The sequence below is a fragment of the Diprion similis genome, chromosome 2 (assembly GCF_021155765.1).
Source record: "Diprion similis isolate iyDipSimi1 chromosome 2, iyDipSimi1.1, whole genome shotgun sequence".
Taxonomy (NCBI): Eukaryota; Metazoa; Arthropoda; class Insecta; order Hymenoptera; family Diprionidae; genus Diprion; species Diprion similis.
Window position 1 is genome coordinate 18,443,900 of NC_060106.1, and position 16,597 is coordinate 18,460,496.

General features: G+C 42.7%; 2 protein-coding genes across 4 annotated transcripts in view; both read right to left on the bottom strand.

The window, feature by feature from the left end:
- Nucleotides 1-94: 94 nt before the first annotated feature.
- Nucleotides 95-3,812, bottom strand: LOC124416341 (HEAT repeat-containing protein 3). Its single transcript, XM_046897300.1, has 6 exons — nt 3,585-3,812; nt 2,900-3,160; nt 1,355-2,295; nt 968-1,250; nt 703-876; nt 95-555 (listed from the first exon to the last, which is right to left on the bottom strand). Exons 1-6 carry the CDS (start codon nt 3,723-3,725, stop codon nt 442-444), a joined length of 1,914 nt encoding a protein of 637 aa, XP_046753256.1. The 5' UTR covers nt 3,726-3,812; the 3' UTR covers nt 95-441.
- A 3,233-nt stretch (nt 3,813-7,045) lies between these two features.
- LOC124415956 (zinc finger protein 423 homolog) overlaps nt 7,046-16,597 on the bottom strand; it is a 77,041-nt gene continuing 67,489 nt past the window's right edge. For all 3 annotated transcript variants that reach the window (XM_046896710.1, XM_046896713.1, XM_046896711.1), the window contains 4 exons: nt 8,836-11,280; nt 7,944-8,412; nt 7,606-7,830; nt 7,046-7,489 (listed from right to left, as the gene is read on the bottom strand). In XM_046896710.1, the coding sequence (XP_046752666.1) occupies nt 7,067-7,489; nt 7,606-7,830; nt 7,944-8,412; nt 8,836-11,280 (3,562 nt within the window). In that variant the 3' untranslated portion in view covers nt 7,046-7,066. The remainder of the gene's footprint in view (nt 7,490-7,605; nt 7,831-7,943; nt 8,413-8,835; nt 11,281-16,597) is intronic.

A 16,597-nucleotide genomic window follows, 5' to 3' on the forward strand; every position in this document is an offset into this window, starting at 1 on the left:
AAATATATATGTATATACATATATATACATATGTATATATATATTTATATATATATATATCTAAAATTATCATTTTCATTATTTATTGATAAATAATATTAAACAGAAAATATAGAGAAAAAAAACAGCTATTTAATTTCCTAAACATAGGTACTATTATTTATAACCTCCCGTATATTTTATTCTTTACGCGGCGTAAAAAACCGTCTCTTTACATCACCGAAGTTCCAAAAATTAAACATTCGATTAGATATAATCACAATAATTTTTCAAGAACCGTCGTATTCAACGTTCAATTTTCATCATCAACTTACTATCAACCGCAATATACGTTTATATTCTTCAATATAAGTCAGTATGTACATTCGAGAAGAAAAAGTAAAATTTAGATCTAAAAAAATCTATGTATATTAGTAGGTACGCTTAACTAGCTGTGAAAATTCATTTGAGTTTTGCCAGTTGAGCTCCCTTATACTTTACGAATCTATTAAGATTAGTTTTCACGGTTGACACGACGTAGAAGTTATCACCCAGCCGTTTTTTCTGCTGACGAATCTAGAGTAAAAGAATTATCAAGTTTTAACTGACGGAATTTTCAGCGATTTATAGATAAACGTTTTTGCAATTTACCCGCACGCTGGTCACGATTTTTTAACATGAAATACAGCAGGTTTAAATGAACTGATGAAATAAATTTCTTACCTTGTTGTTCAAGATCTGGACCAAGGGTCGCAGTTTATCGACCAATTCGATTTCAGCAGCCACTTCGTTCGTCTCATCTTCCGAAAAGATATCCATTATGGCGTCTAAACATTCGGCAATTACCCACACCTCTGGTTCCTTCGCACATGCATCGAGCAGAAATATAGAAAGATGCTGAAAAAGAAAAAGTAGAAGAAGAAATCAGATGTTTGCTCCAACATTTCAGTTTAGCATAAACGAATTTGTTATTTTTGACGAAACAAACCTTGACTAGTTCTCGGCAGTTAGCTGTGTTCGTGTTGGTGAAAACCAAGGCAAGATTACCGACAATTCGAACCAAGTTCACTCTGACGTTGGGATTTGGACACTGTTGTTCCCCGTTCAACATTACCTGAATGTCGAACATGCTTAACTGGCTGAAGACGTTAGCTCGTACTTCGACCAATTTTTGCAACGCTGCTCTCATTGCAGCTGTCGCTGATTCTAAGAGTGCAATATCGTTTTGATCGGCCTCTTTGAAGACTACATTTCCGATTTCTACCCACATCCTGCAAAATTCGTTTCAGGGGATTAGAAATATTCAAAAGAAATTCAAGCAATTCATTCGATTCAAGATTTAAAATGCACTAAAAGTCAAAAGGCAAGGAATCACCTGTATAAATTTTCCACTCCACCTAATCCGTCAATATCCAAGGTAGAAATTAAGTTGTTAAGGCACAAAAATGATCTGCACCTGAGAACGTGGGCCTGTTTCAGAACCGTTTTGCTTTCAGGATTTTCGAACAATATTTGCCTGACGTTTTCCGGAAGTAAAATCGTTTTCGCCCAAACTATATCGACTATTTTAAGACTGGCAAAAACTTCCGTCAATTCTATCGGCAGTGTAGAAATGTGGAATTTATCCATAGACATAACATCGTCGTCGATGAAATCATTCTCTTCCTCGGCTGGATCTGAATCATCCAAATCAGAATCCATGTCTTCCTGCGGGTCCTCAGAGCATAAATTGGCCAAGATTTCTAACGCCTGCTGCTGCGCTGTCAAGTACTTCTTAATATCGTTCAATTTCTTCTCAGATTTAACGTTCAAACTATTTGTATCTAGAGGGAGCGTCGAAGTAACGCTGTTCAATAATTTTCTATGATCGAATGCCAGAGTTTCGGCGAGCGCTGTCGCTACTTGGCAAGAGACAATCGCTGAGGTGCCTTCAGAGTTGTTGATATTCATCAAAAGACCGCCAGACAGAGTTTTGAGAAGCATGACATTAGACAAGTCGGATTCTTTGTCAGTTTTCAGTTTTAACAAGCTGAGCAAAGGTCCTTCGTATTTTTTCAATTCACTTATAGCCAGTGGATTATCTTCGGATAAAGTCAACATGCATTGAGCAGCTATTATATTGACGTCCAAACTGTGAAGAGAAATGTCCAAGCATTTTATCAGAATCGATATGAGGTGACCTTCGTTGGAATACTTTATAGCGTGCTCATCATTCTCACACAAAGTCCAGAGCAGAGTTATGGCTTGAATGAAAGTTTCTTTTTCATCATCTATTTTCCCCTTTTCTTTGGGCTTTGGTTGCCAGGATGTATAATGCTGTTTGAAAAAATTATATTTGTTTTAATACAAGCATAAAATTTCAATCGGTTTGTACATCAACTCATTTGAATTTAACTCAATCGACAAAACATTTGCGAATCATTTAGATCAAGTTTATATCGTAGTAGACGTAGTTATTATTATTGAGTCAAAAGTATTTAACTGAGAAAAAATAAGGAAATTGAGATTTTTAAAAATCACAATACTGAAAGAAAACATTCTTAAAAAAAATTCTGATTATAAAACAGCTCATAAAGTCAAGTTTCGGAATGTAAACAATCTAGATTTATACTTGGAATATTTGGGTTGGTAATGTTCCCGTCTAAGCTAAGCTATTCCCAGGAGGCTCATATTCATAGAATAATTGCTAAATAGAAAGGTATTACCCAAAATTTTAGAGAGGATTTAAGCTATTCACATAAGTTAGCGAATTGCTCCTCAGGGAGCTTTCAGACTGCGCACGGAAATTCTGAGATATTTATAACACTAGTAAATGAAATTAAGGATAAGATAGCCATAAACTATGTCCAAAAAATCTCTATTTTGTAAATCTACTTCTACATCTACGGGAAAGAAATTTCTTGTTGAAACAGCGACTTACTCTCTGCAGCAACGCGGCCAATGGTGTCATAATATCGTGATCTAGCAGCATATTGCATGCATCTTCGCCTCCGTTGTTGGCTATGTTACGCAAGGCGCTGGCGCTAGCGGCTCGTACCAAGTTGTTTTCATCTACCAGCAACGGAGCCGCTATCCTTGCTACACCTCCCTTGGCGGCTTGCATAGCCATCTCTGCATTGGTACACATTGACTCTAATGTTTGTAGGCCAGATAATTTTTCTTCTATATTTGGGGATTCCAACTGAAATTATATCAGTTCTTATAGAGAATTTTTCAGATCAGCTTATAAAATTATTCGAGTCGCCAAATGGCACTCCGAGGTTTTGAGAACCTCTAAGATTGACGTTTCGAAACTAAACATAGTTTAGTGGAAGTAAGCACAACAAAAATATCGGAAACTAAATATTGAGGGCATCAGATCGTATAACACTGTTTTACTTCGATATTCAGCATTTTATTTTGTGAAAATAAAATCGCATGTTAGGTTATGTCAGGTTAGGAGTATTTCTAGTATGTACATAACCTCAAACTGGGCAAGTCTGCTCGAAAAATCGCTTTCACACAGCTAGCGGCGAGTAAAAGCAAAGTATTCATGAAAACGCGGAATTTGCGAGAGCATTATGACGATTCCTGAACGCAAAACAAAAGCTTAGCTTAATTTTTACCTGATCAATCATCCGCTGCAATGCCGCATCTTTGTCCTCCTCGTCAAGTTCCTCTTCTTCTTTGTCGAGATCTTCGACATTGGGAAGTCCGGTAGGATTTTTCTTGTGAGGCTTGCGCCTTTCACGTTTTTGTTTACCCATTATTTGCGATTAGAACTTAATTTATTCCGCACAAGATACTAGCACGTGTTCACGCTTCCCGAGTCAATGTAAGACTAGGACTCTAAGGGAGCTGCCATATTGGATCTGCCCTCGATATTCGATTCCGATTTGATTTCGGATTTCGATTCGACTCGACTCGCCATCGGTTCACGCCACACGGAGATTATCCGAAACAGCGGGAATATTTGAAAAATTTGCACAAGTAGAAATTCCGGTATCAACATATTAACGAGAGAATTTAAAGACGGTTATCTTTAGCCAAGTATTCGTGATCAGAACTCTGCGGACATGTAACTTCTTCATCGACGGGAGCCGTTTGAGACGCAATCCATAAGACACTCATTAAGATAACCGTCTTTAACAGTCTTCATTATTCACCATTGTTCGGTAATAATAAGATATTCAACCAGGTTTGTCGTTTTCTATTTTCTCGGGAAAATTCTTTAAGTCATTTTGTACACGGGATTTCATAACAAAAATGGATTGTTTTTTTTTTTTTTTTTTTTTTAACAGCGGCAAACTTTCAAAAGTCAACACCAAACGTGTAATCTTCAATTTCCGGAAAGTAACATAATGAGATTCACTACTGAAGGTATACAATAGATAAGAGGAACTGTTAAATACAATTAAATAAATAGGAATAGAGTCAGAAAGAGGAATAGAGAAAAATGAAAGGAAAAGACACGTAGGGGTGTCGGCAATAATATATAGTAATAGATATATTAAAAAAATATCGATATTCGAATTGTCACGCTATAACAAACATTAATAAAAATAAACTAAACGCACTAACAATATCACGACTGACAATTATAACATTAATCGCGCTTACTAACGATTATTCTATTTTATGAATTATCGAACGTGGTTCTCGTTCTGCGTTTACGTGGTACTCTAACTTTCTCTAACCATCCGATTGCAATTCAATAAATAAACTTACAATTGAGATATAGCCTGCGATGTGGAATGAATTTCGGAAAAAAAAACTCTCACAGAACCAGCTGGGATCATTTAATTTTTATAAGAAGACAAGTCCCGCATAAATTGCCAAAGAAATATGTCGTACCTATAGCACATATGTGCAGGGTGTTAGTATTACACACGTACCGATGCTGCAGTCTCGTATTGTAATAAAAATATAAGCTTTTCGAAGGAAATGCAAAAGAAGGAAGGGAAGGAAGGGCGTATCTCAGTCGCGAAAGCGAAAGGGGGGATCCCGAGGAAGCCACCCTTACGATTCCAAGCGGGCTACTCCGGGTGGATTATACCCCAAGGGTGTGCTCCCTCATTTCAGGAGACAAGGCGGTATAAATAAAAGATGACCGCGAGGCACGACGTTGCCTACAGTGTTCTCTCATACAGCGGAACGGTGAAAAATAAATTGGAATTCAAAAAAATGATGTAGTTACGCGGTTAACAGATCAGAATCAAAATCACGTGCTCATGCATCGTGCTGGTTATACATATCATAATAATACAAGACACCAATATTACATCCAATTCCTACGAACCACCAACCATATAGGCTTGAATTTATAGGAAAGTGATACCGGGGCCACCGCTTAATCGCTGAAATTAATCCGCATTTTAGTGTTAGCACTAAAACACATTTTAATCCTCCTCCTGCGGCTGTGCAGCAGGATTAGCTTTATGGTCAATGCGCTGCCAGGGATAATGTGATAGAGATGGGATTTAGAACAATAATTTATTTCGTACAGAATTATTTTATACCGATTGTGCTAATACTAGTGGACAGGTTATTGCGATTCTTTTTTTTTTTTTTTTCTTGTTCATTTTTCTATTAACTTTTTTTGTTTTTCGACAAATTTCATTCATTTTACCTACATCGTAGTAATACCATATTTTATTACTGTTATTATTAGTATTATTGTTATCATTATTAGTATTCGTATTAGGAATAAATTAGTACCGACGTAGCGTCGAGGTTAACTAAAAACTTCAACGTATTTACAATAGGAAACCGTATTAACGTTTTTATCATTATCATAAATAATTATATAGTAATTCGTGGCGGTTGTGTTTTTATGTGAGTTTTTGCATCGTTATATCAGAGGAATACTTTTGTATGCATCGTTTGTATGTATATTGTACGTATCTTTTTTTTGCTTTTCTTTTTTCTATCGTTATAGTATTATTTTCAATAGGAAAATTAACAAATGAATTTTTCATACCTATTAATAGGATTGAAATAATATTAAATATAGGTACCTATACATCACTACGATAATAACCACACCTAACAAACATAATAATGGAAATGATAATTTCAACTGGAATGTAGTCAACGATTAATTTGGAAGTCATGATGAAACGAATCAGCCGTATAGCAGGTAATGCGAAAAATTCGATATCATTTCGTTCAAGGGCAAAGTGATTGATTAGTCGGAAAATATCGTTGCATTATAAAATTAACGTTCAACAGATATAATATAATATGATAAAATATAATGTAATAATATATTTAGAAGGAGAAAAACTATCACACTTAAATATACATATATTGTATCCAAGACAGCGATAAATAATGAAAAATTTAACGTCAAAAAGATTATGCTATGCTATTTTATAGTCAAATTTAACGGGTATAAGCTTACCTTTAACATTTGTATGTATATATATATATGTATTTTACGTTTCGCTTATATTTGTTGGGTTGAAAAATTATTTACAATTTTTTTTCGTATATATATATATATATATATATATTATCTCTATAAGTAGCTATTTATTTATCAGCTTTCAACATTTTCTCGCCCGATTTCACTCGTCGACAGAATATTGGTTTGAATGCAATAGCTTGTCGGAAAGAACATAGTACAACTTTTAATTTGCAAATATATAATAGATATTAATCATAATGATGATAGTAATAATTATAATAATTGCTAACAAATAAACAATCAATGCGCCACGATCAAGAACGAATTATGTGCACGTAAAACTTTTATTACTCTGTACGTACAATCGCGAATCATAGCTTCGACTTTCCGCTGCTGCAGATTGAAAAGTTTATTGTACATTTGAATGTAGCAGAAAATGATCGCTGAATTTTGTGTTTCACTTTCTCCATATAATAATCGATCTTTCTACTCATTCGTGGCAATCGAGTAAAGATAAAAAGAAACGCGAAAATAAATAAATTCACACTGTTTAGCCAAGTCGTGCTTTTAGCTTTTCCCATTACAGATGCGACGAAACCAAATTTTTATGAAATTTCCCGATTGATTTACAGGGGACTAATTGATTGGCGAATCATTTAGTTATTCTTTTTCTCATTTCTACTTTTTAATTCTATCGAATCACGAATCGTTTTTCTCCACTGATCCTTCCGGCTCGTCTTGCGCGGTCACTTTCGCCTTTATCACTTCTTGTTCTCCTCGCTCCTCTCCGTCTTGATCTTGATCTCGAGCCTGTCCCCGATCTCTCGCCTCCTCGTCCTCCTGCTCGTCAACGTTAACGTCTTCCTCCTCGCCGACTACCATCTCATCTTTCACCCTGACCTCGTGGGACTTCCTCTGCTCGGTCTCCTTGTTATCACCATCAAGATTCCTTATCGTAACCGCGCTCGAAGTCGGCTGGTGATCACCCGGTGACACCGACCCCCCGGAACGGTGCGACGTAATTACGTGATGGTCGAGCTCGGCTCGGAAGAAGAACTTGAGACTGCACAAGTTGCAGTCGTATGGACGGGCGCCGAGTCCGTGCTGCTGCAGCATGTGGTTCTGTCGGGAGCAAAACGAGAACACAATCAAACGTGAGAGACGCTCGGACAAGCCTCCGGAAAGTTCTCCGCGGAGTTTTAACCCTCGAGAAATATCGAGGACCGATAAGTACATACCTGCAAACCTGCCGGAGCCGTGAAAAGAGCCTGGCAAATGTAACAGCTGAGGGCTGCGCATCCGGCGAAAGTGTGCTCGATGAGGTGGGCTTGGAGCTGAAGCGGACTGGACGCCTCGGTCAGGCAAAGGTGACACCTGAGGGCGTCGGTACAGGGTTTTCCGGTCGATTCCAGGTGTTCCTTTCTCACGTGTTTTTGGATTTCAGCTTCCGTCGCGAAGGAGATCTGCGAGAAAAGGTTCTAGATTAGTCGACCTCAAAAGTCGAGAAAGTCCATCTTTCGCTTCAAGCTGTTTTACAGCCCGGTTTAATCATCGTCGAGAGGACTGGATCACTCACCTGGCACTGAATGCAGGTATAAGTTTTCGGCTGACTTTCTTCGCGCTGCGGGTGTTCCTGAGTCCTATGGGCTTCCAGCTCCTCCGGGGCTTCGAATTTGACGCCGCAGTCCTCGCACCTCCGGACCTCTTCGTCCGAGGGGTTAACCGTGGGCTCCTGAACCCTCGCGAAATCCTTGGTGTTGATTTTTGATTCCCATTTGACCTGGTCCCAGGTGCGGTCGTCTTTTGCCGCTCCGTGGCGAACGTGCTCGTAGGGTGAGTGGAGGATTGGTAAGCCTTGAGTGTGCCTCACGTAGCACGATTTACAGACCTGCAAGGATTGGCTCCCTCCACTCACCGGGTTCGAAGGCAGGCTTACGACGTCCTCCGCGGGTGATTCTCGCAGGCAAATACAACAGCTCGGATTTGGCGATTTTCGACTCAGGTTTGGACTCGAATTTTGCGAACTACTCGCCCTCAGGTGGTACCTGGCAATCAAAGTTGTAAATAATGCATCAAATTTTTCAATGCATTGGCATTTATTAATAATGAATTTTTATTTTTTAATCTAAAAAAAATTTCCATTGCAAAATTAAATTTAATGATTAAAGTATTATTTTTTCATTAGAAAATTTGATAACCCTGATGAGGATTCATTTTGACTTTTTAGCGTATTTACATCATCTCTTGTCAGGAGGAGAAAAAAATTACAGATGTTTAGAAAACATGCAAATTAAATTTGATGATTTAATACATATAGTGGATAGGCTGCCCGAGACTATAAAAAAAATGTGTGAAAACAATAATCAAAAAATCAACGCCCGAAGCCCAAATGTATAAATTATACAATGGTGGATCTGAAGGGTGTCAAGTCTCGATAACAACAAGTCGCAAAATAGAATTCGACATACCTGGCGTGCAGGCGACATTCCAGATCGGTGATAAGCGTCTGTCGACAGATAACGCAGGGCGACGGAAGATGAGGTAAGGAGTTATCGACCCTCTGCTGGGGGTCGACATTCTCGATGCTGTGGCGTTGAACATGTTCAAGAAACTGGTTCTCCGAGTTGAGCACACCACGGCATACTACGCACGTGTCGCTGAGTAATATCTTGCAGTGTTTCTGTAGCTTGTGTTCGGCGAGGGTGGATCCGGAGGGACACACCTCGTCGCATATGTTGCACTTGTGCCGACCCCCCGGCTCGTTCGAGGCGTGCTGAACCCTGGTGTGAGTCTCGAGCTCGCTCCTGGATCTACAAACCTCACCGCAGTAGGCGCAAGTCAGACTGAGCGTGGCGAGGGACTTGTTCTGGGCCTTGGGCGGCGTGTGGGCGAGTTTTTTGTGGGCCTGAAGCTCGGCGTCGTTGGCAAACTCGCCCCGTTCGCAGAGCTCGCAATGCTGAGCCACGTTGCTCCCGTAATTGGTTCTCTTGTTGTTGTTGTCCCTCTGGCTGACCGAGTTGTTGTTGCTGTTAGCCGGAGATCTTCCTCTCTTCTGAACCCGGCCCACAGAGTCCTCCGTCCCGTGAGTCGACCTGGGGTTGCCAACTCGCCCGTTTTCCCGCGGGGTTGTCTGCCCGGTCGGCAGTCCACCGAGGTGGTGCGACTGCATGTGCTTGTCGAGGAGAAACTCGACGGCGAAACCCTCCCGGCATATCGGGCACCGATATAGACTCGCCGAGTGGTTCGCCAGGTGCAGCTGAAGCTCTAAATCCGATCCGCAGCAAACGCCGCAGAAAACGCACCGCAGGTTGGCCCCCAGAGTACCTGGCGTGGCCACCGGACTCCTGGGCATCATCGGACTCTCGGCCATGGCGACCGGAGGTGCGTGAACGGCTCGCACGTGGCTCGCCATTTCCGCCTCGCTTCTAAACAAGTTCCTGCTTCCACCCCCGGGTGAGTTGCCGGGTGAATTCTCGTTGTTCGTTGTCGGGCAGACGCTGCACCGATACACGCGACACTCCTGGCTGTGCTTCACCGCGAAGTGGACCTGGATCGCGACCCTGGAGTCAAAGGTGTCCCGGCAGAGTGCACATCGGTACAGATGGTGCGCGTGGGAGTCGAGCAGGTGCCTCTGAAGCAGGTCGGGATGAGGATAAAACTTCTTGCAGACACCGCAGGCGTACTCCTTCGTCACCTGGCCAAGAAAGTGCTTGGTAAGGTGCCCCAGCATCTCTTCGCGGTCCTGGAAGGAGGCATCGCACTTCGGGCACGGGTTTTTGGCGACCTCCTTGCGGTGGTCGGCCTGTAAATGCCTCGCCAGATGCTCTCGGAATGACTCGAAGTCCTTCAAAGCAGCGCCGCACTGTCCACAGAGCAGAGTTCCAGCTGAATAGGCCTCGGCCGATCTTCCATGTTTGTTGGTCAGGTCAGCAGGCTGATCTTTCGGTTCGTAATTTCCGTTGGCGACCAGTTTCGATTCGGCGGATTCCCTGCCGCTCGGTTTAACGGCTCTCTCCGAATCCCTGGACGATTTGTTGGTGCCGTATCCGAGAGCATCGGCCTTGAGGGTGTTCCTGGAGGTCGTCTTGAGGTCGGCGTAGTCCGAGTTCTCCGCGTAGTTGATCCTCCGGTCATCGCAGTGCTGGAGTACGTAGTGCTCGGCGTAGGCGGCGGCCGAGACGCAGGGTATTCCGCACAGCGGACACATCAGCGTTGCCCCGAACCCGTCGACCCGATGAATGGATATCAGATGGTCCCTGAGGGTCCCAAGACTCGAAAACTTCATCGTGCACTGGCCACAGGAGAAGCCGCTGTTGTCGAAGTACTCCGTCTTTACGCAGAGGCTGTTACCGCCCTCCGATGCCTTGTCCTGTCTCTCGTCCGATAGCTTCTTGTCCTGTTCCTTGAACGCTTTATCCTGCACGTCGAATATTCGGTCCCTCGAGAGGCTCGAGACCTCCGAAACCTGACCCGGCGACGGCATCGTCCGGTGATCTCCGCTCAGGATAGCTCGATGCATAGCGTGGACGTGCATCTGGAGCTGCTGCATACTCGTGAAGGAGTCTCTGGTGCAGTACATGCAGGCCAGCTTCAACGGAGAGTGGAGAACCGGGGTGTTCGAAGCGCTGGGAACCACAGGTGAGCCCTTCCCCTGATTCCTGGATGCCAAAGTGAGGTTCAAGCTCGGCGAGGGTGAGTTTGGTACGGGGGGTGAGGCCGTACTGTGGGAGGAGACGCTTCTCCGTCCAAAATCGGAGTCCAATTTCGAGTTCTGCGTAACGCCGTGATGGTGCTTTTTGTGCGACTGCATGTGGGACGTCAAAGCAGCCGCCGTGTTGTAGCCACGGGAGCAGGCGGTGCATTGATACGGTTTCTGGGTGTCGTGCGTTTTCATGTGAATCTTCAGGTGGTCGCTGAAAGAAGAATACAGATAAAAAATGAATAAGGATGAAAAAAAACAGATCCTCTCGTCTCGATGTCGTCTACTTTATGTATACAGTATACCACGCATGCGAGAGCTATGGGGGATTTTAATTGACATGGGGGCGTGAAGAGCGGGGTCAACCGGGGTACCCGCTTCTCGGAGGAGAAGTCTTCATCAACTTTTTAGATCAGCTGAAACGAAACTTCTCCTTTTTTTCTCCTCCCCCTCCCCCTCCAACGGTCACTCGAGCGCCCGCCCGCGATATCTTCGAAGAAGGAGGAAGTCTCTCACGTGTTCTCCCGTCAGCGGCTCGATCGTTCTTCTTCGGCCGGAGAACGCGGGACCGTGGCGTATGGGGACCCCACTGATTTCTAAAGGGGCTCGGGCTTTTTGCTCCCCTACAAAGCCATTCAACGCTAGAGTGAATGCGACCAGGGGTGCATGCGCGACCGACTGCTCCTTTGGGCCTTATTTTCATCGCGGTTAAGGAACCCGCACCGTTTCGATTCCCATGTCGCCTATAGGAAAACGTGGAAAATCAGTTTGGACGGACTGTTTGTATATCCACAATGATTAGGCTTGATTTCTGCGGTCGACGAGGGAAAAAGAAGGACAAACAACCGTTCGTCGTTACACGCAAGTCGGATTTGTACCGCGGTAGAAATGGTGGGGGAAAAACAAAAGAAAATCGTTAATTGATTCACGTGCGTGAAAGTGAAGCGTTCGTTTATGGTTTACCCCTGCAGGGACCCAAGAATCGCGTCGTCTCACGTAGACGAGACTCGGTGATAGGTTCGGTACCAATCGGAGAATAATGATACCGAAGACTCGAGCGGAAGGCGAAGAACTGCATATAGCTTACACTACGTCGTCGTCCTCGGAGGAATGAAATTGAAACGCTACTGACAATGAGTTCGCCCTGTGACGAACCTGCAGTCGGATATCGAGAGAAACGCAGCGAGGTTCCCACGATTTACGGAGAAGAGACGTACCTATATGTATAGGTATAAGGTATGTACGTCGAACCGAGTTACCAACACCCTCGTCGCCTCCTTCAAGACTTCCTTTTAATTCTATATCGTTTATTTTCCACCTCGAATAAAGAGATCGGTAGGGAACCAAAAACCTCCGGACGGACGATCAAGCGTGAGACTCGGCTATGAGTATCGAGAATATCGCGCTAAATCTTCCGTATAATAAAAAGTACGAGACCAAAGTTTAACGTCGCCGACGATGTCGAGTCATGCGTAAAGTAAAGTCTATACCAAATCGTTGTGTACTTGAAAAATATCCTTTCGCGGTTTAAATTGTTGCCGTTTCTTTTAGGCGTATATGAAAAGCTATACGAGGCACTCGATGATCTATCGGCTCAACGCATAAGTTTGACACGCCGTAAGGTGTCTCGCCGTTAATTGATCATGCTAATTAATCACCGAGGTACACACACGCGGTTATTAATTTTTTTTTTTTTTTTTTTTCATTTCAGGCTTCTTCTTTTTCTTCTTTTTCTCATTATTTCAAGATACCGCAGACTTGTAAACAAATATTTTTACTGTAAATACGTGCGTCTATGGCCAGTTATCGTCCAGGTATAATTTAGCAAAAAGAATGCAATTATTAAAGAGGCGTAAAGGTTATTGCCTTCAGGGAATGGATGAAAGTCAAGTAAAGAATGTCGGCGTGTCGTAAGAAAATTAAATTTACATTAATAATTCAGGCAAGCCAGCAAATTATAGTATGAAAAATTAAGTTACCAACTTTTATATAATGTCGTTTATATTTCAGGAATCAATTATTTTTCCTCGTTTTTGTTTCTTCCTTCCTTTTCTTGACCGTCTCGCGTACAAAGTAGAATTGAATGACCAAGGTAAAAATTAATCGGACATTTTTTTCACTTAATCACTACACACGAATTACATAGAACATTATTAATCAAATCACTAATTCGTTAAGTAAACATAATATATATCTCGTACAAGTTTTAATTGAATTCGGAGAATGATCAGTATGGTTTAACTGGGATGTTGTACCATTATTACGCAACACTTCTAAATGCTTATCTCTGCTTCGAATCATTATAAGTTGAAAGATGATAGCTCGATGTAACACCACCCACGTGTTGTGCCTCGTGGAGGGAAAGGAAACACGTCGAAGCTTTCATTACTCGACCATTTTTTAATACTTTCGGAACTCAAGAAAACAATGAAATTAATCCCGATCACTCTAGCTTCAATATTTCTCTTCTTATAACTCGTGAAATAAAAAAAATCATCTTTCCTGAAAATTAGGTATAATTTGAGGCTTACGCGATTTGAAAATTGGGGTATTTATCGTGCAATGTGTTCTTTCTGTAGATAATTGGATTCGATTGAACCTCGTTCGATACTCACGGGAACGAATGCGCAGCTGTAAAGAAGTTTGGTTTTTGTAATCCCCAAATATCTCGATCGGAGGGATCCGCTAACGGCGATAACGGCGGTAGGCCGGTTGTCGAAGTCAGCGGGTTAAATGGTGCGAGGCTAATCTAATTAGGAGTAATCCGATTCGCGTGTATAGAAAGGCCGGAGAATGAGAAACGATCCGAGTAGGTTATAATATATTTTCAGGTATCGATTGTATTGGAAATTGACTCTCACGATCTGCTTGACAAAACATTATATTGGAACACGTTCGAATTATATGCCTCTACTTATACACCAATACGCGATACGTGTAGTATAATGGCTCGAATGATCAAAGACGAATCGGTATCATTACATGTGTCTACCGATCTGAAACTAGAATCGATTACCGATCACTCAACTTCGGCTCGTAGACGATTACAGCAACAGAAACCGCCCGTTTCCAATCCCCGTTATGAGAACCCCTGAGGCTCTCTACCCTTTTGTTGGGTCCACCCAAGCCGAGGTCTGCGACGGACGAATAGAGACGTAAGCGCGAGGAGATTTCAAAGCACGATTGTCCAAGAGGATGACAGCTCCGAGAGTTAGTGGGCGGTTAGGACCGGGATGCAACGGAAAGCTTTAAAAATGGCGGACGCAAAGAGTGCTTTTTTTTCATCAGGATAATGAAGATTCTGCAAGGGTGAACGAAAGTGAATCTGTGATCTGATCGAGTCGAATAAGATGACGTCATATTGATCGCACTTTAGACAGGTTAGATTATTATCAGACTAGATAAGATTTCTAATTTATCGGATATTTGAACTAGTCTAGCAAAAAATAAAAACTTTCAATGTGTTTTGATGTAGTGGTTCGTTATTCGAAAACAAACAATTCTCGTATATCACTACGAAATCGAATATGTCCGCCGGTTTAATAAAAATTGACCAGAAACATACCTATCCGAATAGAATGTGAACAGATATACGCTGAGACATTGCGATAACATTTTCTGCATTATAGTTTCTATAGCATGAGAACCACTGTCGCGATTCCTGATTGGTCAGAGTCTCGTGACGTGGACCTAATCAGCCGCGGGACCGTTGAACCGGTGAAAATAACGTCGAAAAGTTCGATAACCGAAAAAATTTATGTAAGAAATGTGAGCCGAAAAATAGCCTGGAATATATTCAGACCTGACGACGACTGACTTAACAACCTTTTTCCGAACTTGATACGTATCCACAGGTCGCAACCGCGCCTTCATTGGTCTCGTAAGACACGAGGCCCCGCGCCTCGACGTTGGATGCCAGAAGAAGAAGTTGGAAGTAGAGGGGCAGGAGAGAAAAACGTATGCAGGGAGTCAGAGGACGGAGACACTTGACTAATGTTCTACCTGTTGTCCCGCAACACCTACCCACCTCCTATACGCGGCACTGCCGCTGGGCCGTCACACGGCAGTAATACATTTATATACGCAATCGTATAACGCACATTTGTAGAGAAAATATGGGTATATACGGTACATATGAGTACACAGAGGTTATGTGTGCGCGCGCATAGACAGACATAGGACACGGCGTAGAACGCACGCGCTAAACTTTGAGCGCGAGGCAATGAGGTTATGAGTACTTTTCCAACACGACGAACCGAAGCGGCGCTTTCTTGGCCACTTGCGTGTCTACAACACTCGCATACCCCGCGGCTTGGCATTTCAATGGAATACGGGCGCGCGCCCGAAGCGCTTAGAGGGCCAAGAAACGAGGAACTTTCGTGGAAGGGATAGTCGCGGGTGATTCCGGGATGCAGGAGAGGAGAGGAGAGGAGAGTACCGAAGCTAGTCAAAAAGGAAGACGGAGATGAGCTCGAGGACCGAGGTGGAGGACGAGAGGGTCGCTTATGGCATGGGCTCGCTGGCATGCGCGAGAGAAATAAGCCTGACTAATGCGCGTAGCCCCGCGGTCACCGTGTTATCGTTATTCATTTGTCACCCCCGGAGGGAAGCGGGGCTAACCTCACTTTTCTCCGATTTTGAATTATCGCCGTTACACCGGCGCAGCGGCAATAGGTTGTGGTACGCAGGGCGTCGCGTTGGTCAAACGAACGAACCCTCGCGGGGAGGCTTCCTCCAGGACAACCTCCGCGACCCCGAACGCGAACCTGGTCAACGACCTTCTTGCAACTCGTCTGCGGGAATCGTGCCTTAATGTACACGTTTATGGATGGACCACTTGCCGGAGTGAACAATAATATACGATATTTAACCCTAATCAGTCACTCCGGGTGAATTTCACCCCAAACATTTGTCAAACTCCCCGTAGAGTTGAGGAATAGACTTTCATAGTTTTTTTTTTTTTTTTTTTTTTTTTTTGCTGCTCGAAACCAATTCTGAATAAATAAAAAGAATTTCCTAAATATCCGATAATTTTTTCACATTTTAGGAATTCACTGTTGAAGCAGGACGTCACTTTTTTGGAGCTGGGCTGAATTTCAGCCAATCATGTGATTCACTGAGATGTGATCGCTTCAGGTTAATTGAGAAGAAAGTGACTCCAACCGTTACTACACTCCGATAACTCTATGCAAAATCCTTCGAAGTGCATTGAATTGAAAAAGTTAAATCAGAAAAATATGAAAAGTACGAAGAACTGTATTCTCTGGGTCATTGATACTATATCCTGATCCCAATCTACCCCCAAGTTATTTACACACATGTAATAAAAATATTGAACCAACAATTTGTTGTCATTGATTTTGCTTTGCCATTTGATTTCCTGGACCCCCCACAGATATTCCTTCCCTGATTTTTCCACCCTCGATTCGCAAACGCATTATTACTTAATATCGACCATTAATCTTTTTCGTGACACGATTTTTTTCCCTACCCCGTTATGTAATACCTCAGCAGCTGGACACCTTGCACGT